We start from the raw sequence: 24,979 nt of genomic DNA on the forward strand, positions 1-24,979 counted from the left end.
TGGCTGAATGGTGGTTGCCAAGGACTTGGGGGAGAGGGAAATGGGGGACTTCTTATTTTAAAATGGCTACAAACACAAGGGATCTTTGTGGCAATGGAACTGCTCTGTATTTTGACTGTGGTGGTGGATACATATACAAGTGATAAAACTGTACAGAACTAAACACACACACACACACAAATGAGTACAGATATACAAGCAACACTTGTGGAATCTGAAAAAGGTTGGTGGGTTCTATCAATGTCAATATCCTGGTTTTGATATTATACAGCAGTTTTCCAAGATGTTCCCATTGGGTAAATGGGGTAAAGGGCACGTGGGTTTTCTCTATACTATTTCTTACAACTGCATGTGAATCTACAATTATCTCAAAATTAAAAGTTTAATTTTTAAGAAGAGAGGATATATAGAAAACAGATTTTTAAAAAAATCAGTTTCAGCCTGCTAAATTCTTAAGAATTGACACTTAGAATGGACTTATAATTTGAAATCATTTCAAGGAAGAGACATCTGATATATTTTTCTGTGTTAAAGTACCATGCATGCTTCTCTATGGCATAAGAGAGAGATGCTGGTGATTAAGGAAAAACAGACAAAGCTTGCCTTTTAGAGGTCTTTCTCTTCCAGCTTTCAGAGAAGTAATGCTTTCACACTGTCACTCCCAAACAAATAGCTTCAATTTATAAAAAATAAAGACAAAAATGCTTAACTTGCCCTGAAGAATATTTATATTTTAAAAGATATAATTTTCCAGAGTGACCCTAACAAAGCAAGACTATGATACAGCAATGATACAGCAATAACAGGGTGGGGAGGGATGCTCATCAAGGCGGTTCTGAGATGAGACAGGCGCTGGAACAGGCACCTACTCTTAATAAGAGCAGCCATTTGCCTTGATCCCCAGTCCTGCTTCTCACCAGGGCTACCCCCAAAAGCACTTTTATTTGTTGTCCTTATAATACAGGCTATATGTAACACTATGTTTTGTTTTGTTTGTTTTTTTTGCAGTGTGCGGGCCTCTCACTGTTGTGGCCTCTGCTCCGGACGCGCAGGCTCAGCGGCCATAGCTCACGGGCCCAGCCACTCTGTGGTATGTGGGATCTTCCCGGACCAGGGAGTGAACCCGCGTCCCCTGTATCGGCAGGCGGACTCTCAACCACTGCGCCACCAGGGAAGCCCTATATGTAACACTATGAACAGGTATTATCTGACATTATAAGTAATGTTGTTTGCCTACTGACTATATAGTCAGTATACCTAATAATTAGGAAAATTAAGTCTAATGCCTTATAAATCCCCAAGCTATCAAAGAATTATACAACTGAAACAGAATCTCAAATGGTCCTCTAATGTCCAATCCAGGATTATCCCTCAAGCAGGCTGAGCACAATCTGCCCAAACTCAAATTTATTTTTATGTTTCTTTGTTTTTCTTAATCACACTATTTATCATGGAAAAAACCCCGAATGCTGCTGAGAATATCTACAATTAATTTAGATTTCATGTTGTTACTACTTTTTTTTTTTTTTTTGCGGTACGCGGGCCTCTCACTGCTGTGGCCTCTCCCGTTGCGGAGCACAGGCTCCGGACGCGCAGGCTCAACGGCCATGGCTCATGGCCCAGCTGTTCCACGGCATGTGGGATCTTCCCGGACCGGGGCACGAACCCGTGTCCCCCTGCATCAGCAGGCGGACTCTCAACCACTGTGCCACCAGGGAAGCCCATTACTACTATTTTAAATTACCTGATAGATCAGTACAACCATGTCAGTGAACAGGGCCTCTGAAGACCTGGCTCTACTCCAGATAAACAAGTCTGTCTAAGGTCCGACTCACTATTGGCAAACGCAGCACACCTGGAGAACCGCAGGAGCCTAAGAGTAGAGCGAAGACAGATGCCCCAGGGCCCTAGAGAAAGAACAGTTGCTAAGAACGGGAGAGGAGTATGACAACCTTTTCTTAACTTGTGCAGGCTTGTACAGCTAACGTGAACACCCAGAGGCCCAGTTTTCTCTTTCCACCCATATCCCACCTAATCCAAGCTTCTTGCAACTGAGCAACAATAAAAGGATGAAGCCAGAGGGAGAGTTTGCTGGTGCTAAACAAAATACAAAATGAGAAATTAAAAATACACTTACAAAACAGAAACCTTGAAGCATGCGTCCATTCCAATTACAGTAATTCACTGAAAGGAGATATTCCGTCTTCATTAAAGCCCTTTCATTATTTTTCCCTATTCAATGCTGTCCATAATCTTCATCTTAAACTGAGTTGTTGCAGTGTGTTTGTTTACTTTTAGTGGGATAAGAGGCAGAGGAGTAGTGATTTGTTCCAGTCTCCAAACAATTCTAGAAATAGCCCTGATCCCAATCTGTATCTTTCTCAGCCCTAGTTGCCAAGTCACTAAAAATTATCTTCTGTGCTTTTGTTTGTTTGTTTGTTTTTTCGCAGTACGCGGGCCTCTCACTGCTGTGGCCTCTCCCGTTGCGGAGCACAGGCTCCGGACATGCAGGCTCAGTGGCCATGGCTCACGGTGCTAGCCGCTCCGCAGCATGTGAGATCTTCCCCGACTGGGGCATGAACCCGTGTCCCCTGCATCGGCAGGCAGACTCTCAACCACTGTGCCACCAGGGAAGCCCGCCACCTGAATTTTTAAAATAAACAGGACTGAACCAAATGATAAACACACTGGAGCTGGAATGAGGGTGAGGAATGGGGAGTGGGGCACTCAAAGCTAACGGTTCTCAGCCTTGGCTAGATGTTGGAGTTACTTGGGAGAGCCTAAAAGAAATATCACCCTCAGAAATTCTGACTTAATTGGGCTTCAGAATTTTTTAAAGTTTTGATTCTTATGCACAGCCAAGAATGAAAAACTGCGCTAAGACAAAATGATCTAATCATGGAATTATGTACAACTGAGAATATGCAATTGCAAAACCTCCAGTTTGGCTAAAGCCGAGAAACATGGAGAGAACTGGCTGCAGATTATAGAGGTGTGCTGGAGCAGCTTTTGTGGGGAAGGGAGGGTGCTTACAGACCCTAAAGATGTGGACTTTATTCTGAAGATTGAAGGTTATGAGGAGCCAATGAAAGACTTTAAATAAGGAAGTGATACAATCACATTCACCTTTTAAAAAATTAATTATCCTGGCAAGTATGGGAAAGGGGGACTAGAAAGAGATGAGAGACTATCAGAATATTTCAAGAGTCCCGAGAGAAACTCAGGCCTGGACTTAGGCACTGGCCTCAGGATTGAAAATAATTTGAAATATTTAGGATTTGCTGATGGCCTGGAAGATGGAGGTGAGGAAGATGTGATGTCTGGCCTCCCAGATTTCTGCTATGGACAGCTGAATAGACGACAATGCTGTCAGGTTTGGAAACATGGGAAAATATGTTTCATGCATCAGCAATACTATTCAAATGTTGGTGAGAAGCAAGGAGTAAAGAAGCTAAAGGCAAGACTATGTCAAGTGGGGCTTCCCTGTGGCGCAGTGGTTGAGGGTCCGCCTGCCGATGCAGGGGACACAGGTTCGTGCCCCGGTCTGGGAAGATCCCACGTGCCGCAGAGCGGCTGGGCCCGTGAGCCAGGGCAGCTGAGCCTGCGCGTCCGGAGGCTGTGCTCCGCAACGGGAGAGGCCAGAACAGTGAGAGGCCCGCGTACCGCAAAGAAAAGAAAAGAAAAAAAGAATATGTCAAGTAGAAAAATGTGAAGATTACCTATACATGTATATTATGGGCCATGTTTTAAAAAGCAGTAAATCTCAAGTTTGTTGTGTCGGCAATCTTCCTAAATTCATGATCTGCCAAATTTTAAATCTATGATTACTAAAACAATTCTGTTATTAGATATAAATTTGAATTAAATTTAGGATATAGAAAGCTATAAAGAATGTCATTCTCATCCTAACAGTGAGAAAAAGATAAACTACAAAATCATAGCTCTTCTTTAGCCCATCAGTCAGGTGACACTACAAGATAACAAAGTAACCTGAATTTCAAAGAGGGACAAGACCCTCCAAGGAGACAGCTGACATACTCACTATGTTTCCTGTGGCAAAGCACAGGAACAGGAAGTGGGTACCATACAAGTGGGTAAAAAGAAATCTGCTAAAATTGTAACCGACAGTTAAAAGTCCCAGCGTGCAATTAATCGGTCAGCTTGGAGTAAGTGACACAAGGAAAGTGCACAGTCACCTGCAAGCCCTTTTCCACAGGTCTCTACCGAGCACTCCCTAGAAAGACGGAGACTGGAGAGAGCCACCCCAGTGGTGTACGTCGGCCTATAGGAGGTGATCAGTGGCTGCTAAGGGAAACAGACAACCTGGCGTGCTTCCTGGATACCTTTTTCCTATTCAAAACAAGCCTTAGCCATTGCTGGAAGGCAGGAAATCCTGTCACCCTCGGGGGACAAGCAAAGACCCACTGCAGCTCCAGCTTGGGGAAGAGTAGAAGGAAAAATCCTTTACCCCTGGGGGAGGGGCAGAAAACCATCCAGGACCCAGGATCCTATTCTAAGCAGAGTCGGTTACTGCTGAGGGAAGGATAGAAGACTTCTGCCCAAGACCAGTCACAGATACTGGGGAGAGTGTGGCTACCACGGTTCAGAAAGGCAGGACCGTGGACAGCCCCACCCAGATACCCCACCACACAGAGCTTGCCTGAGACTAACACTGGACAGGACAAGAGAGAAAGTTCCCCTGCCCCAAGTAATGAGCAACACAAGGCTGTGGCTGGGGGAAGGCAAAGGTGTGGAGAGACACTTCTTCCATGGTGCAGGCTTGCAGAGATGGCTAAAAGCTGACAATACGGCACTAACACTGATACCAACCCTGCAGCACCCAGCCCCCACCCTGCGTACAAGGCAACAGCAGCACCTTCTGGGGAATTTGAAGCCTAGGGTGTGCTGAAGGTAACCGTAACGAGAAAGCTCAAACTCAGCTCACTCCTGACTAAATTAAATCAACCTTCACCCTACTGGTCTAGCAGAAGAAGCCCATTTCCAGGCATAAATATTGATATTACATACCTCAGTCACTACTGTTATACATATAAAGTCCTTAATTCAATAAAAAAAATATTGAATTAAGACACCCTCAGAAACAGGAAAACCAATTCATTGTCAAGAAATAAAGTGATCAGACTTAGAGATCATCCAGATTTTAAAACAACCAGACAGGGACTTTAACTATAATTAACATGTTAAATACTCTCATGGAAAAGGTAGACAACTCACAAGAACAGATGGGGAATTTCAGCAGAGAGATGGAGAGTCCAAGAAAAAGTCAAATGAAACTGCTTAAAAGAAAAAAACAAGAAAATGCAAAAACAAAAAACCCATAATATCAGAGATGAAGACTTCCTTTAATGGGCTCACCAGCAGACTTGACATAGTTAAGCAAAAAATCAGTGAACTTATCATAGCAGCACTATTTACAAGAGCCAAGACATGGAAGCCACCTAAGGGTCCATCCACAGATGAGTGGATAAAGAAGGTGTGGTACATAGATACAATGGAATATTACTCAGCCATAAAAAAGAATGAAATAATACCATTTGCAGCAACATGGTGGACCCAGAGAGCATCATACGAAGCGAGATTAAGTCAGACAGAGAAAAACAAATAGCAAATGACAGCGGTCCCCAACCTTTTTTGGCACCAGGGACTGGTTTTGTGGCAGACAATTTTTCCACGGACCGGGGCGGGGGTGGATGGGTCAGGCAGTAATGCGAGGGATGGGGAGCCACAGGGAGTGGAGGGGGAGCGGCAGATGACGCTTCACTCACTCACCTGCCACTCACCTCCTGCTGTGCGGCCTATTCCTAACAGGCCGCAGACCGGTACCAGTCCACGGCCTGGGGGTTGGGGACCCCTGGCATATAATATTGCTTATATGTGGAATTTAAAAAATGATACAAGCGGGCTCATTTACAAAACAGAAATAGACTCACATAGAAAACAAACTTATGGTTACCAAAGGGGAAAGGGGGGGGAGGTATAAATTAGGGGTTTGGGATTAAAATATACACACTACTATACATAAAATTGATAACCAACAAGGACCTACTGTATAGCACAGGGAACTATACTCAATATCTTGTAATGACTTATAATGGAAAAGAATCTAAAAAAGAATCTACTTATCTATCTATCTATCTATCTATCTATGTATCTATCTATCTATATAACTGAATCACTTTGCTATGCACCTGAAATTAACACAACATTGTAAATCAACTACATTTCAATAAAAAATTAAAAAAAAATAATCGGTGGGCTTCCCTGGTGGCGCAGTGGTTGAGAGTCCGCCTGCTTATGCAGGGGACACGGGTTCGTGCCCGGGTCCAGGAAGATCCCACATGCCGTGGAGCAGCTAGGCCTGTGCGCCATGGCCAATGAGACTGTGCGTCCGGAGCCTGTGCTCCGCAGCGGGAGAGGTCACAACAGTGAGAGGCCCGTGTTCCACAAAAATAAAAAGATAATAATCAGTGAATGTAAAAGTAGACAAACAGAAATTATTCAAATTGAAATATAAGAGAAAAAGAGTGGGGGAAAAACAAAGAAGTGGTAGGAGGGAAAAGAGGAACCATCCAAAAGCTATGGAACAATTTCAAATGGTTTAACATACATGTAATTGGAGTCCCAGATGGAGAAGAAAGAGATAATGGAGAAGAAAATGAAACAGTGGCCGAAAATTTCTAAAACTAATAAAAGATATCAAACCACAAATCTAAGACTCCCAGAGAATCCTAAGCAAGAAAAAGACCTCCCAAAAGAACTAAAAAATAAAAAAACAAAAATAAAGCACACACACATACCTAGATTCACCACAGTGAAATGACTAAAAAAACAAAGATAAAGGGGAAGTATTGAAGAAGAAATAAGGAAAAAAGAGAGAACAAAAGACATTACACACACAGAGGGACAAAGATAAAAAGTACAGCAAACTTCTCATCAGAAGCAACCAAACCAGATGACAAATTACAGTAACACTTTAAAAAACTAAAATGCAAAGTCAGAACCTATATTCAGGAGAAACATTTTTCAAAACTGGAGGTGAAATGAAGATTTTTTTCCAGGAAAAAAAAAAAAAACTGGAAAAATTAACTGCCAGTAGACCTGTGCTACATGGCATATTAAAGGAAGCTCTTCAAACAGGAGTGTAAGACTAGATGGAAACTTAATGCTCCACAAAGAAGTGAGCAACAAAGAAAATTAAAATGAAGGTAAACATAAAAGATATGTTTTCTGGGCTTCCCTGGTGGCACAGCAGTTAAGAATCTGCCTGCCAGTGCAGGGGACATGGGTTCAAGCCCTGGCCCGGGAAGATCCCACATGCTGTGAAGCAACTAAGCCCATATGCCACAACTACTGAGCCTGAGCTCTAGAGCCCGTGAGCCACAACTACTGAGCCCATGTACCACAATTACTGAAGCCCATGCGCCTAGAGCCTGTGCTCTGCAACAAGAGAAGCCACCACAACTAGAGAAAGCCTGCGCACAGCAGCAAAGACCTAACGCAGCCAAAAATAAATAAATAAATTTTTAAAATATGTTTTCTTATTTTTAATCATTCTAATATTTTAACCAGATTTAAAAATAAGTTGTTGCGTTTTTTCACTTGAAGCCTCATTTAACATAGAAGTTAAAGCTATTGTAGATATTTTATAGCTGCCTGCTTCCACTTCTTAAAAGAGAGCAAAAACATTAGCTTTTAAATTTAATTGTGACACCTTCAAGAGCTGCTTGAATATACTGCCTCTCTCAAAGCTTACGGCAATACTTATTACCCACTTAAACCAAATTACCCTTTCACCAGCTAATTATATGATTTTAAACTGTAAATTACAGTACTCATCATTGAATAGAAAAAAAATTCTTAGAAAAATAAATTTTTAATTTAAAACAATTATTCAATCATTTGCTGTAAAAAAAAAATCAGGTTAAGGCTATTTAAAATAGTTCAAAATTTGCTTTACATTTAAGCCACAGCACTACCTTCCTAAAAGATGCCATTCAATTTGTTCTTTCCCATAATCGATTAGTTAGTCAGTTATAAAAGTATACGGATTGGGCTTCCCTGGTGGCGCAGTGGTTGCAAGTCCACCTGCCGATGCAGGGGAAACGGGTTCGTGCCCCGGTCCAGGAGGATCCCACGTGCCGCGGAGCGGCTGGGCCCGTGAGCCATGGCCGCTGAGCCTGCGCATCCGGAGCCTGTGCTCCGCAACGGGAGAGGCCACAACAGTGAGAGGCCCGCGTAACGCAAAAAAAAAAAAAAAAGGATAAGGATTGAATGGCAAAATCCGAATCTATTATGAAGTTATAACACAGCAATGTACAATAGTTTCAACTTTTATTACTTATATGCCCTTAAGCATCTTAAATTATACATGTCCTACCAATAAAATGTCAGTAACAACATATTTGTTTGAATCAGTCACTGACCTAAAAAATAATCTTTTCAGTGACTGATAAAACGTTACAATCTCATGATACAGTATTTCCAAAGGATCTTTACACTGAACACTCAAAAATGAACTTTTCACATCAATCAACATAACTTATAATGAAACTCCCAATGTAACAAATTCTTAAAATTAAATCTAAATAAGAGACCAAATGAATGACAGATCAGAAAATAAAAGCACGACTAGGAAAACAAGCAATGCACAAGCACGGTCAGAACAGTCACACCTTTGATATGATGACAGTAATCCTCAGGAAGCAGTTATGCCACACTGGGGTTAAAAACAAAAACACAGATAATTTCAGAACTGGAAGGGATCACCAGATATTGAATCCAGAGTTTCCTAAACCAAGTCTTAAGAAGGCCTAATTCTAAGAACTATTAAATGGTATTCAGAGAACAAAGATTTTCTAGGTATTAAACCTCACTCTAAAAATTAGCATATTAAAGGTCTGAAGCCCCACTTAAAAAAGAAAGCTGCTTAATTTTAAAGACTAAAAAAACAAATTTATATGCAAACGGGTAAATGTTTTTCTTAACTCACAGTAAAATCTCTCAACTTTTTTCTTAACTCATTAAAATTTTTAGATCATCTTTCCTTTAACATCAATGTGAAAATTGTTGTCATTGGATTGTCTTATAGATGAGGAAACCAAGGTCTGGTTAAATATGTGGCTTTTCCCAGGGCATGGAAGCAACCTAAGTGTCCATCGACAGATGAATGTATAAAGAAGATGTGGCACATATATAAAATGGAATATTACTCAGCCATAAAAAGAAATAAAATTGAGTTATTTGTAGTGAGGTGGATGGACCTATGGAATCTAAGAAAAAAATGGTCATGAAGAACGTAGGGGCAGGACAGGAATAAAGACGCAGACGTAGAGAATGGACTTGAGGACATGGGGAGTGGGAAGGGGAAGCTGGGACGAAGTAAGAGAGTGGCATGGACCTATAAACACAACCAAATGTAAAACAGATAGATAGTGGGAAGCAGCCGCATAGCACAGGAAGATCAGCTAGGTGCTGTGTGACCACCTAGAGGGGTGGGATAGGGAGGGTGGGAGGGAGACACAAGAGGGAGGAGATATGGGGATATATGTATATGTATAGCTGAATTACTTTGTTATAAAGCAGAAACTAACACACCAATGTAAAGCAATTATACTCCAATAAAGATATTTAAAAAAATATGTGGCTTTTCTAAAGTACGAGAGCCAATTAATAGCATTCAAGGATAAAACTGTTTACTGACTCATGAATTCAAGGATCCTATTGCTTCTTTAGACTCTTTATTTGCATACAAAAATCTAGCAGAACCCAATTTATCCTAGTGGGGGAAGTTCCAATAACTGCACATTATGTAAGTATTTACATAAACATTGTTAATGTTTAGTTCTCCCATATACTTCAGATTAAATATAACTAAACGGTTTAGAATTTTTAAAGTCCTACCATTTAATAAGAATTTTTCTCTATAGCTAATAGCTCATATAAATAAACATTTTTAAAAGATAAATTCTAATATTATCCTCTAATGTTAAAAGACAGTCACCTAAAAAAACTGGGTTATAGCATCCTCTTGGAAATGAGTCATTTATCTTGAATTTTTTTTTTTTTTTTTTTTTTTTTGCGGTACGCGGGCCTCTCACTGTTGTGGCCTCTCCCGTTGCGGAACACAGGCTCCAGACGCGCAGGTCCAGTGGCCATGGCTCACGGGCCCAGCCGCTCCGTGGCACGTGGGATCTTCCCGGACCAGGGCACGAACCCGTGTCCCCTGCATCGGCAGGCGGACTCGCAACCACTGCGCCACCAGGGAAGCCCTATCTTGAAATTTTAATAAGTCTTTAGTTATACTAGACACTCCACATTAACTTGCATTATATATCACAACACAGTTACAAATTGATCACAAAAAAGCTTCATTTTTTAAAAATCCAGTGTTCCCAATCCTTGAGTTCTCAGTAATAAAATCGCCTTAAGAGCTAGTTTAAAATGTACCTTCCTAGGCCCTGGTCTCAAGGATTCTAATTCCATAGCTGTGGACTGGGTCTATGGACTGTACCCTCAACCAGCCCCAGGTAATTCTGATATGTAGCAAGATTTAGTAACCATATTGGATTAAATTAATTCATGGTAGGGACTGGAGAGAGGGAGAATTTTATAATGAAAACATATTAGCGGGACTTCCCTGGTGGTACAGTGGTTAAGAATCCTCCTGCCTATGCAGGGGACACGGGTTCAATCCCTGGTCTAGGAAGATCCCACATGCCACAGAGCAACTAAGCCCATATGCCACAACTACTGAGCCCACATGCCACAACTAATGAAGCCCGTGTGCCTAGAGCCCGTGCACCGCAACGAAGAGTAGCCCCCGCTCGCCGCAACTAGAGAAACCCTGTGTGCAGCAATGAAGACCCAATGCAGCCCCAAAATTAATTAATTAATTAATTAATAATTAATTAATAAAACATATTGGCTACACATAGTTATCCAAAAGCAATATAATACTTTAAAATTTAATCAAGTCCTGGTGGTATTCCTGAACCATCCTCAAAACAGATCACCTCTCCTCTCTCTCCATCATCCGTTTTAAACAGGTTCTTTCTCTACTCTCTACCTCTTTTGTCGTCTTCAAAGTCCTATTACCTGGTTCCCCCTGAACTCAGCAAGCCGCCGAACTACAACTTAACCTGAAGGTTAGTTCGCCTCTCTACACCATGAGCCCCTTATGGAGAATGACTGACATTTTCATTTTTGTTTATCAGTGTTTGCCACAGAGACTGGCAAATGCTCATGATCAAGAAATATCCAACAAGCCTGATCCTTGAAAATGCTAGACGCTGCTTCTTAGTATAATTCTTCTATATACATTTAATAAAATACATTGTATGGCCACTTCAATTATAGTAAGTAAAATGCATGCAAAATGCTTTGTACGGTACCTGATATATAGTAGGTGTTCAATAAATATAGCCATTATTAGAATTATTCATCTGATTCTAAGGTAAGTCCAATGCACTGAATTCTCTGGGCTCTCCTCTTACATCTGACCGTTCTTAATTCCAGTTTCCTTCCCTGGTTCCAATTCCTCCTCCCCATCTCTGCCTCATCCTTCCTCTTCTGTTTAGAATTCCTTTCTACAGGAAAAATATCCCTAGTTATTCTAACTTTTCCTCCTGAATTATCTTACTTTTCTGGTCCTTTATTCCAATCACTAAACAAAGCAAAGATAAATATATTTATATTCTGATAGTTAACCATTTAAGAATCAAAATCATAGCTTACACAGTCCCAAGACTTATCTGGAAATTGCTTTAGGTTTAAGAAGTATCATCTGGACCTTGGACATGGTACCGCCAGAGGATACTGATATATGATTCAAAGATAAAGAGATGGGTATTAGGAATGTAAAAACCTGAAGATGGCAATTCTAATTTTTGAAAAATTACAGTGGCTTCATTCTCGATAACACAGGTAAGTCTTCCAAGTGGCAAAATCCTATAAAGTACAAATCATATCAGTACTTATTAATTGGCTCAGTACCACAAAAGGTAAGGGATTTTTCACATGTATTTCAGAAAAAGTAAATTTGGGGGTCTGGCACAAATATTGAAGCGTAGCACATTGTCTTTAGGGCTACATTTACAAAACATAAATTTCTATAATTGGACATCTGAAATAATTTTATCTGCATAAACTCACCTCCTATAATAGAGCATGTAGGAGGAGGAACTTAACCTAATGGGACACTAGAATACGTGCAGGGACTGAGAGAAGCATACCAGTTTGGGAGCACCACCAAACGAAGCTGCTGGCTCTACTAGTATGAGGTGTGAACAATTACAAGTATGTATACTAGGTACCCAAGTTTTCCCCCTTTCTCTCTTTTTTTTTTCTGATAATCACTATTAACACTAAAGTGGCTTAGCAACTATAAAATCTAAATGGGAAATATAACAGTGTGTATGTATATAGTAAAAATAAATAAGCACATATATATTTTGTAAACACACACACACACACACACACACACACACACACACACACACTTGACCTTCATTCCAGTTTGAATTCCCAGCTTCCCGATGTTTATACCAATAGAGAGGTGCATCTGCGCCCACATTTGCTGCTGACACAGAGAGGGGATGAGCCTGAAGCCAGACTTTGCCTTTTTTCCAAGGAACCAATTATTCCTTTCCCAACCCGAGCCCAGCTCTGTGTTTATCCGGGGGTTTAGGGATCCTGCCTCCTTCTAAGTAGAAAATTCGTCTCTAAACTCTTAGCAACCAAATTTGGGTGGGAACACAAAGTTGGGAGCCAAAATAGTTGAAGAAAATAAAAGTAAAGCAAAAGGATACATTTCATTGTAGATCATTATTTTGAAGTTAGGTTACCCATAAAACTGAAAGAGTATATACATTCTGGCTCTAATTTTAGGTTGTGGTGGGCAAGAGGGATTTAGGACATATTCAGAGAAAGAAAAACTATATGGGAAGGAAGGAAGCCACCTATCTCTCTACCTGAGTGAGCTGAATAAGCATATAACCTATACACAGTTAACAATTTAGGAATCCTGAGAATCACATACTGTGGGAAGTGACATACAGAAGAGAACTCTGGCAATAGTTATCAAGTGACAAAGATGGGGTCTCCAGATGTTAATCTCTATATGAAATCCCCATAGTACTACTGTCTTCCAGGAAGGAGAAACAATAGATTGAAATTGGTAGGATTTCTAAAACTAGATATATAGTAAATATGGATCACTAACTTTTACATAGGCTATGGCAACTTAAAATTTTAGAAAGATTATTACTATTATCATCACTATTCAATAATATCTTACATTGTACAGTATCTTTTATTTCTGGACAAAAATTAGTTCCATTCACCCATTCTTGGGCTCATTTGGGGCAAATACTTACAAAGCTATTCTTAAGTGCCTTAAGATTTATCATCTATCAGACCTGCCTGAGTTAAAATCAGATGCGGAATAAAAGCAAAAGGCACAGAAACTGAGAGTCAGTGAACAACAGTTCTAGTCCTGGCTCTGTCATTAAATGACTGTTTGATCCCAGTCATGTATATCTCAATATTTCTAAAAGGAAGTAATCAAACTACATAACTTATAGCTCTAAAATGTTGGCTAATTCTAATTTCTAGTTGTCATCACTTTTAAAAAATATATTTCTATCAAAGTAATACATACACAAGACTACTTTCAAGAGATTGGTCTCTGAGATAAAAAGGTCAAAATTCTGCTTCACCTATGGGATAAGATACAGACAGAGGAATAAATCATACCTGTTGACTGAAAAAAAAAGATGAGAGTACATTACCCTTTTATTTACTTTTTAATTAACCAGAATTCCTATTAACGAGATTTCTGCAAATCTTTCACAGTCATTTCTTAAATCTAAATCAGTCTGGTTCTACACTATGCTCCTTTCTATTACCTGTTTCATTTTCAAGTTTATGATGATGAAAAAAATGCCTTCTGACTTAATATGTGTTATCATAATCTGAAAAAAGGTAATAATTTTTCACTTATTAGCTACCAGATCTAAGCAAGTTACTCTTTGCTTCAATGTCTGAACCTGTAAAATAAGGATAAACACTAATCTCTCTCAAGATGGTTGAAAAGATTAAATAAAATACATGAAAGAATGGTAACTAGCACAAAAAAAGCATTTTTGTGTTTTAAAAGTGTGACAATTATCTTTATAAATTGCTTAAACACTTTATGTCCTAGTTAAAAGCATATTCACTCTAGAGACTTCTTCTTCCCTCTTGGTTTCCCGGTGCGCGAGGAGAGGGGATTAAGAGCACTGCTTAAAGGAGCTCCAGAGACGGGCGCGAATCGTGGCTAACAGCGCGGACCCCAGAGATAGGAATGAGGTGCTAAGGCTGCTGCTGCCGCCACCAAGAAGCCTGTGTGCGAACACAGGTCACTCTCCACACCGCCCTTCCGGGGAGCCTGTGCAGCCCGCCACGGCCAGGGTCCCGGGATCCAGAGACAACTTCCCCTGGGGAGCGCACGGTGCGCCTCAGGCTGGTGCAACGTCACGCTGGCCTCTACCGCTGCAGGTTCGCCCCGCATCCGTACCCCTCCCTCCCCCTGGCCTGAGTGAGCCAGAGCGCCCCACTCAGCGGCTCCTTTAACCCCGTCCTGTCTGAGCAAAGAACAGATGCCCTCCGGCGACCTACACGCAGAGGCGGGGCCAAATCCAAAGCAGAACCCCTGGAGCTGTGCGAACAAAGAGAAAGGGAAATCTCTCCCAGCAGCCTCAAGAGCAGCGAATTAAATCTCCACAATCAACTTGATGTACCCTGCATCTGCGGCATACATGAATAGACAACGAATCATCCCAAATTGAGGTGGTGGACTTTGAGAGCAAGATTTATTATTTTTTACCCTTTTCCTCTTTTTGTGAGTGTGTATGTGTATGCTTCTGTGTGAGATTTTGTCTGTATAGCTTTGCTTTTACCATTTGTACTAGGGTTCTATCCGTCCGTTTTTTTTTTTTCTTAATAATTATTTTTTTATTTTAATAACTTTATTTTATCTTACTTTATTTTATTTTATCCCCTTTCTCCATCCTTCCTTCCTTCCTTCCTCCCTCCCTCACTCCCTCCCTTCCTTCCTTCCTTCCTTCTACTTTTTCTCCCTTTTATGCTGAGCCATGCGGATGAAAGGCTCTTGGTGCTACAGCCAGCAGTCAGTGCTGTGCCTCTGAGCTGGGAGAGCCAACTTCAGGACACTGGTCCACAAGAGATCTCCTAGCTCCACATAATATCAAACGGTGAAAATCTCCCACAGATCTCCATGTCAACACCAGCACCCAGCTTCACTCAACGACAAGCAAGCTACAGTGCTGGACATCCTATGCCAAACAACTAGCAAGACAGGAACACACCACCACCTATTAGCAGAGAGGCTGCCTAAAATCATAGTAAGTCCACAGACACCCCAAAACACACCACCAGACGTGGACCTGCCCACCAGAAAGACAAGATCCAGCCTCATCCACCAGAACACAGGCACTAGTCCCCTCCACCAGGAAGCCTACACAACCCACTGAACCAACTTTAGCCACTGGGGACAGACACCAAAAACAACGGGAACTACAAACCTGCAGCCTGCAAAAAGGAGACCCCAAACACAGTAAGATAAGCACAATGAGAAGACAGAAAAACACACAGCAGATGAAGGAGCAGGATAAAAATGCACCAGACCTAACAAATGAATTGGAAATAGGCAGTCTACCTGAAAAAGAATTTAGAGAAATGCTAGTAAAGATGATCCAAAATCTTGGAAATAGAATAGAGAAAATGCAAGAAACATTTAACAAGGACCTAGAAGAACTAAAGATGAAACAAGCAACAATGAACAACACAATAAATGAAATTAAAAATACTCTAGAAGGGATCACTAGCAGAATAACTGAGGCAGAAGAACGGATAAGTGACCTGGAAGATAAAATAGTGGAAATAACTATTGCAGAGCAGAATAAAGAAAAAAGAATGAAAAGAACTGAGGACAGTCTCAGAGACCTCTGGGACAACATTAAACGCACCAACATTCAAATTATAGGGGTTCCAGAAGAAGAAGAGAAAAAGAAAGGGACTGGGAAAATATTTGAACAGGTTATAGTTGAAAACTTCCTTAATATGGGAAAGGAAATAGTTAATCAAGTCCAGGAAGCACAGAGAGTCCCATACAGGATAAATCCAAGGAGAAACACGCCAAGACACGTATTAATCAAACTGTCAAAAATTAAATACAAAGAAAACATATTAAAAGCAGCAAAGGAAAAACAACAAATAACACACAAGGGAATCCCCATAAGGTTAACAGCTGATCTTTCAGCAGAAACTCTGCAAGCCAGAAGGGACTGGCAGGACATATTTAAAGTGAGGAAGGAGAAAAACCTACAACCAAGATTACTCTACCCAGCAAGGATCTCATTCAGATTTGATGGAGAAATTAAAACCTTTACAGACAAGCAAAAGCTGAGAGAGTTCAGCACCACCAAACCAGCTTTACAACAAATGCTATAGGATCTTCTCTAGGCAAGAAACACAAGAGAAGGAAAAGACCTACAATAACAAACCCAAAACAATTAAGAAAATGGGAATAGGAACGTACATATCGATAATTACCTTAAATGTAAATGGATTAAATGCTCCCACCAAAAGACACAGACTGGCTGAATGGACACAAAGACAAGACCCATATATATGCTGTCTACAAGAGACCCACTTCAGACCTAGGGACACATACAGACTGAAAGTAAGGGGATGGAAAAAGATATTCCATGCAAATGGAAACCAAAAGAAAGCTGGAGTAGCAATTCTCATATCAGACAAAATAGACTTTATAATAAAGACTATTAGAAGAGACAAAGAAGGCCACTACATAATGATCAAGGGATCGATCCAAGAAGAAGATATAACAATTGTTAAGTATTTATGCACCAAACATAGGAGCACCTCAATACATAAGGCAAATACTAACAGCCATAAAAGGGGAAATCGACAGTAACACATTCATAGTAGGGGACTTGACACCCCACTTTCACCAATGGACAGATCATCCAAAATGAAAATAAATAAGGAAACACAAGCTTTAAATGATGCATTAAACAAGATGGACTTCATTGATATTTATAGGACATTCCATCCAAAAACAACAGAATACACATTTTTCTCAAGTGCTCAGCGAACATTCTCCAGGATAGATCATATCTTGGGTCACAAATCAAGCCTTGGTAAATTTAAGAAAATTGAAATTGTATCAAGTATTTTTTCTGACCACAACGCTATGAGACTAGATATCAATTACAGGAAAAGATCTGTAAAAAATACAAACACATGGAGGCTAAACAATACACTACTTAATAACGAAGTGACCACTGAAGAAATCAAAGAGGAAATCAAAAAATACCTAGAAACAAATGACAATGGAGACACGATGACACAAAACCGATGGGATGCAGCAAAAGCAGTTCTAAGAGGGAAGTTTATAGCAATACAATCCTACCTTAAGAAACAGGAAACATCTCGAATAAACAACCTAACCTTGCACCTAAAGCAATTAGAGAAAGAAGAACAAAAAAACTCCAAAGTTAGCAGAAGGAAAGAAATCATAAAGATCACATCAGAAATAAATGAAAAAGAAATGAAGGAAACGATAGCAAAGATCAATAAAACTAAAATCTGGTTCTTTGAGAAGATAAACAAAATTGATAAGCCATTAGCCAGACTCATCAAGAAAAAAAGGGAGAAGACTCAAATCAATAGAATTAGAAATGAAAAAGGAGAAGTAACAACTGACACTGCAGAAATACAAAAGATCATGAGAGATTACTACAAGCAACTCTATGCCAATAAAATGGACAACCTGGAAGAAATGGACAAATTCTTAGAAATGCACAACCTGCCAAGACTGAATCAGGAAGAAATAGAAAATATGAACAGACCAATCACAAGCACTGAAACTGAAACTGTGATTAAAAATCTTCCAACAAACAAAAGCCCAGGACCAGATGGCTTCACAGCCGAATTCTATCAAACATTTAGGGAAGAGCTAACACCTATCCTTCTCAAACGCTTCCAAAATATAGCAGAGGGAGGAACACTCCCAAATTCATTCTACAAGGCCACCATCACCCTGACTCCAAAACCAGACAAGGATGTCACAAAGAAAGAAAACTACAGGCCAATATCACTGATGAACATAGATGCAAAAATCCTCAACAAAATACTAGCAAACAGAATCCAACAGCACATTAAAAGGATCATACACCATGATCAAGTGGGGTTTATTCCAGAAATGCAAGGATTCTTCAATATACGCAAATCAGTCAACATGACACACCCCATTAACAAACTGAAGGAGAAAAACCATATGGTCATCTCAATAGATGCAGAGAAAGTTTTCAACAAAATTCAACACCCATTTATGATAAAAACCCTGCAGAAAGTAGGCATAGAGGGAACTTTCCTCAACATAATAAAGGCCATGTATGACAAACCCACAGCCAACATCATCCCCAATGCTGAAAAACTGAAAGCATTTCCACTAAGATCAGGAACAAGACAAGGTTGCCCACTCTCACCACTCTTATTCAACATAGTTTTGGAAGTTTTAGCCACAGCAATCAGAGAAGAAAAGGAAATAAAAGGAATCCAAATCGGAAAAGAAGTAAAGCTGTCACTGTTTGCAGATGACATGATACTATACGTAGAGAATCCTAAAGATGCTACCAGAAAACTACTAGAGCTAATCAATGAATTTGGTAAAGTAGCAGGATACAAAATTAATGCACAGAAATCTCTTGCATTCCTATACACTAATGATGAAAAATCTGAAAGTGAAATCAAGAAAACACTCCCATTTACCACTGCAACAAAAAGAATAAAATATCTAGGAATAAACCTACCTAAGGAGACAAAAGACCTGTATGCAGAAAATTATAAGACAGTGATGAAAGAAATTAAAGATGATACAAATAAATGGAGACATATACCATGTTCTTGGATTGGAAGAATCAACATTGTGAAAATGACTCTACTACCGAAAGCAATCTATAGATTCAATGCAATCCCTATCAAACTACCATTGGCGTTTTTCACAGAACTAGAACAAAAATTTTCACAATTTGTATGGAAACACAAAAGACCCCGAATAGCCAAAGCAAACTTGAGAACGAAAAACGGAGCTGGAGGAATCAGGCTCCCTGACTTCAGACTATACTACAAAGCTACAGTAATCAAGACAGTATGGTACTGGCACAAAAAACAGAAATATAGATCAATGGAACAGGATAGAAAGCCCAGAGATAAACCCACACACATATGGTCACCTTATGTTTGATAAAGGAGGCAGAAATATACCATGGAGAAAGGACAGTCTCTTCAGTAAGTGGTGCTGGGAAAACTGGACAGGTATATGTAAAAGTATGAGATTAGATCACTCCCTAACACCATCCACAAAAATAAGCTCAAAATGGATTAAAGACCTAAATGTAGGGCCAGAAACTATCAAACTCTTAGAGGAAAACATAGGCAGAACACTCTATGACATAAGTCACAGCAAGATCCTTTTTGACCTACTTCCTAGAGAAATGGAAATAAAAACAAAAATAAATAAATGGGACCTAATGAAACTTCAAAGCTTTTGCACAGCAAAGGAAACCATAAACAAGGCCAAAAGACAACCCTCAGAATGGGAGAAAATATTTGCAAATGAAGCAACTGACAAAGGATTAATCTCTAAAATTTACAAGCAGCTCATGCAGCTCAATAACGAAACAACAAACAACCCAATCCAAAAATGGGGAGAAGATCTAAATAGACATTTCTCCAAAGAAGATATACAGACTGCCAACAAACACATGAAAGAATGCTCAACATCATCAATCATTACAGAAATGCAAATCAAAACTACAATGAGATATCACCTCACACCAGTCAGAATGGCCATCATCAAAAAATCTAGAAACAATAAATGCTGGAGAGGGTGTGGAGAAAAGGGAACACTCTTGCACTGCTGGTGGGAATGTGAATTGGTACAGCCACTATGGAGAACAGTATGGAGGTTCCTTAAAAAACTACAAATAGAACTACCATACGACCCAGCAATCCCACTATTGGGCCTATACCCTGAGAAAACCATAATTTAAAAAGAGTCATGTACCAAAATGTTTATTGCAGCTCTATTTACAATAGCCAGGAGATGGAAACAACCTAAGTGTCCATCATCGGATGAATGGACAAAGAAGATGTGGCACATATATCCAATGGAATATTCCTCAGCCATAAAAAGAAACGAAATTGAGCTATTTGTAATGAGGTGGATGGACCTAGAGTCTGTCATACAGAGTGAAGTAAGTCAGAATGAGAAAGACAAATACCGTATGCTAACACATATATATGGAATTTAAGAAAAAACAAAGACATGAAGAACCTAGGGGTAAGACAGGAATAAAGACACAGACCTACTAGAGAATGGACTTGAGGATATGAGGAGGGGGAAAGGTAAGCTGTGACAAAGTGAGAGAGTGGCATGGACATATATACACTACCAAATGTAAAATAGATAGCTAGTGGGAAGCAGCCACATAGCACAGGGAGATCAGCTCGGTGCTTTGTGACCACTTAGAGGGGTGGGATAGGGAGGGTAGGAGGGAGGGAGACGCAAGAGGGAAGAGATATGGGAACATATGTATATGTATAATTGATTCACTTTGTTATAAAGCAGAAACTAACACACCATTGTAAAGCAATTATACTCCAATAAAGATGTAAAAAAAAAAAGCATATTCACTCAAACAGATGTAGCTGAAAATAAGGCAACTAGAATGTTTTAATCATGCAACTGTTAAGTATTGTTTTAAAAGCTCAATTCAATAAACATGCATTGAGCATATACTATGTGCCAGATACAATACGCTAGGCTTCCAGAATTCCATGATTACAACAATGACCCCACCCTCAAAAAGCTCACAGTCTAGAAGAGACAAATAAAAGTTATAATGTAATTGCAAAATATAACAACAAAAGCATGTATAAGGAGCAGAAGGAACAAGATGAAGCACTTAATTCATTCTGTTTATAGAGAACAGAGAAGAAGTAGCTAAAGCAGCTTGGAAAGGGGGAAAGAGTAATTCTGTAGGCAGAGATGGGTTTCAAGCCTAGCTCAGCCATTTCAAGCTATTTGATGTGGGCCAACTTTACCTCTCTGAGCTTGTTTGTAAATCTGCTTTGGAGAGTTACTCTGAAGATTAGAAATAATATATGTAAATTACCTGATACATAGCAGGCATTTAATAAATAGGAGTTATCTTGTTTTAGAAGTTGTGTGTTTGTTTTTAATAGACTAAGTTCTAAATGGCACTGTAGATGCAAGAGGGAGGGGATATGAGGATATATGTATACATAAAGCTGATCCACTGTGTTATACAGCAGAAACTAACACAACATTGTAAAGCAATTATACTCCAATAAAGATGTTTAAAAAAATAAACAATTTTAACTTACATCTTAATTATGAAGCCGAAAAAAAATAAATGGCACTGTAGGAGGCATCACTTAACTAATGATCAAGCTGCATCTGGGATCGCGAAGGTCACCAGCATGGAGAAGGTCATGATGAACCACATCAGAATGTTACCACTTACGGAGTCTACTTTTTAGCAGTGATGGGGTTCCTAACTTGGTACATTCACCTGCTGGTGAAGCCTATTTCTAATCTATTTTCTCCATTTTTACAGAATTTTGCGTACTCAGACTCTACTTAAATTTCCTAGAAGAGGTTCCCATACTCCTCAGTCCCCCCTCAGTCCTGGTTTTGGATGGTCAGCATATCCCATATCCTTTATAAAATGGCAAGTCCAATGAGCAACAGCTGATTATTAAGACTATGTTAGGAGATAATTAGAACTAACCCTGGGTTGAAACTACTATTGTTAGCCTAACGGTTGACCTATGGGAACTGGAAGCCACTGTAATGATTGAGAATGTTAAAGTAAATATTTTAAAATATTGTTAAATCTGTCCGAGACGTAAGTTACATTTACATTTACTCTATGGTTCCCAAAGCTAATTTTCTCTAAATACCCACCGATGAGCTAAGCCAGTCATTAACATATACAAATACATATTCTTAAATCCTTATTTTTCATTTTACTCCAATAAACATAATTCATACAACATTTGAAATACTAACAGTGGATAAACACAAGGAACGCCATAAGTAAAATAAAGCGGTCTATCTCAAAATTCAATTGAATTGTGAAATGGTTCTTATGTCAGTGTAGGTTTTCAGAACTAAAAACATGTTCCTGACCTGCAACCAGCATGTAAGGTCAGTGTGCTCCAAGTTAAATAACTACAGATTAAAAGTGAGGGCACTAAAATCCAATCCAGAATCCACGTTAATTTTATTTATTTATTTATTTACTTTGCGGTACGTGGGCCACTCACTGTTGTAGACTCTCCCGTTGTGGAGCACAGGCTCCGGACGCGCAGGCTCAGCGCCATGGCTCACGGGCCCAGCCGCTCCGCAGCATGTGGGATCTTCCCGCGCCAGGGCACGAACCTGTGTCCCCTGCATCGGCAGGCGGACTCTCAACCACTGCGCCACCAGGGAAGCCCCCCCCCCCCCACAGCAGGTTAATTTTATATAGCAGTTTCCACATTCAAGGCACACAGCGTCTTTAAACTCAACCTTGTGGTAAATAATCCCAATTTTTCTCTATGAATATCTGAATTCCATGTAATGCTAGATTTTATAATATCTTGTATCCTATCAAGACAGGTTATATTTGTAAAATACTCTCCATAGTCTTAACCAGTTTAACATAATGCATTCTGAAATACTAATGCTCTATCAAAATTAGCTGTCTAAACATTTCCAAAAATTAAATCCTGAGTATGTTTTTAAGATTTTTCCCTGAGAAGCACGCACTGAGGAGTCATCAAACTGCAACTGAAATTACTTTCTTGTAAACACTAATCTTTAGCGAGTATTTTTTAAAGTCAGGGTATAATACAAGCATTTCTGCATTAACCAAGCCAGAAGTTTCTCCACAAACCAGACCTATAAATTTGATTTTTAAAGTTTATGAGTATTATTGCTCACTTTTACAACTAGAAATTGATGTTAATTACTATAATATATTAAGTCCAATTCCCTCCTGATAGCCTTGACGTATGAAGGGAAATACACAAAATTATCAAATGTCACAGAAGCAGCAGCTTGAGGCCAGAGGGAGTCAGACAGACAAAAGGAAATAGGAGAGGGAGGAGATATACGGTTAAAGCAAAAAGTGCTTAGAATTCACTAGACCTTGACCCAGCCCGTGACCTAATATAATCTACTTAATGAGTCATTTATATCGCAAAAAAACAAAAACAAAAATTAACAGTTGAAGCAAACTGGTCATTGTGAGCAGGGAATTTAAGTTCTGCATTCGATTTGAGATTTGCAAGAAAGAAAAAGAGCTAAACTAGAAAAAGACCTAAAGAGCAAGAAGCGCGCGCGCGCGCGTGTGCGTGTGCGTGTGTGTGTGTATGGAGGTGGGGAGATAAATAAAGGCTAACTGTACTCAAGTCTCAGCGCTAAAGCTATTCCACGCGTACTACAGAGGCAGGGCGGTCGCCGGCCCTCCCCTTGCAGGAAGGGAGGGGAGGCGGGGGTCGTGGATTCTCCCCCAGCGCTTCTGGAGCCGGGGTCTCGGGGGACTGGCGTCGGCGCCCCCAGAACAGGAGCGGAGCGGATCCAATTAACACCTTCCTCGCCAGGACTTGGGACAGGTAGCTCCCGAGCGGGGCGCGCTCGGGGGTGGGGCGGCGAGGAGCGCTTCCCCTCCGAGGGAGGGAGAAGGGAGGCAAGGGGCGGCACCGCATCCCGGTCCCCACCCCGGGCGCATCAATTACCCGTAAGGTTCCTCAGCACCGTCCCGTGGGCCCAGAGGCTCAGGACCTGCTGCACCGACAGGTTGATCATGGAGTGGTCGCCCCCCTCCGCCTTCATCTTCCCTGGGGGGCGCCCGCCGCCCTCTCCTCCGGCGCCGGGCGGCGGCGGCGGCTGCGAGGCTCCGGGGGCAGCGGCGGGTGCGCGGCTCCTCCAGGCCGCCGCCGCCGGGGGAGGCTTCGGGTCGCCGGGCTGGTCGCTGTTGCTGCCGCCGACGGGCCTCCGGGGGGGGCCGCTCAGCGCGTCTCCCAGGCAGCCCCCTCCCCGCCGGGGAGACATCGAGGACGGCGGACTGGGGAGGGGAGGGGGCCGGGCGCTCTCCCCGCTCGGCCCCCGAGCGATAACTCGGGTCGGAGGAGGCCGCTGCCGCTCCCTCTCAGGGGCAGCTCGGAGCCGCGGGGGCCGGGCACGCGAGGAGGCCGAGGTCACGCCGGGAGGTCCGGGGTGATGGGCAGCCGGCAGGTGCAGCCCCCGACGGGGCTCAGCTCATCACCGCGAGAGGACGAGCAGACCCGGGACTCGGAGGAGGCGGAGGCGGCGGCGGCGGCGGCAGTGGCCGCGGCAGCACCTGCCGCCAGCCTGCCAACCCTCCTGCCGCCGACACTCGAGGAACCGCCCCCTCCACCCGCGGCCGCCCCGGGCCGATCGTGCGCGCGCGCACGGGTCCCCACCTCCCCCGCCCTCCCCGGAGCTGCTGCGCATGCTCATTCTCCCTCTTCCCGCGACCCGTCGCCCTTCGACAGCCGGCCGGCCCCAAAGCCCTCCTCCTCCTGCTTCGCGCGCGCGCGAGCTCGCGAGGCTGACGGGGCTGAGCCTCTGCCCGCAGTGGGGCGGAGGGAAGCGCGGCCTACGTCACTAGCGCCACCGCCGGGCCTCGCTGCTGACTGGGCGCTCCAGGGGAACCAGCTCCACGCCCTCCCTGCCCCCGTCCCCCGGCCCCGGGCGCGCGCCCTGGGAGAATCCGGGCGGTGCTGGAGCTCCAGGCTGAGCTGCAGCCCCGACCCTACGTGACGGGGAGCGAGGTGTCAA

General features: G+C 41.7%; 1 protein-coding gene across 1 annotated transcript in view; it reads right to left on the reverse strand.

The window, feature by feature from the left end:
- Nucleotides 1–24,010, reverse strand: part of TMEM170B (transmembrane protein 170B) — a 35,674-nt gene extending 11,664 nt beyond the window's left edge. The window contains exon 1 of the mRNA XM_065886417.1: nucleotides 23,914–24,010. Coding sequence (XP_065742489.1) covers nucleotides 23,914–24,010 — 97 coding nt within the window. The remainder of the gene's footprint in view (nucleotides 1–23,913) is intronic.
- Nucleotides 24,011–24,979: the final 969 nt, after the last annotated feature.

Source organism: Phocoena phocoena, chromosome 10 (genome assembly GCF_963924675.1).
Source record: "Phocoena phocoena chromosome 10, mPhoPho1.1, whole genome shotgun sequence".
NCBI lineage: Eukaryota > Metazoa > Chordata > Mammalia > Artiodactyla > Phocoenidae > Phocoena > Phocoena phocoena.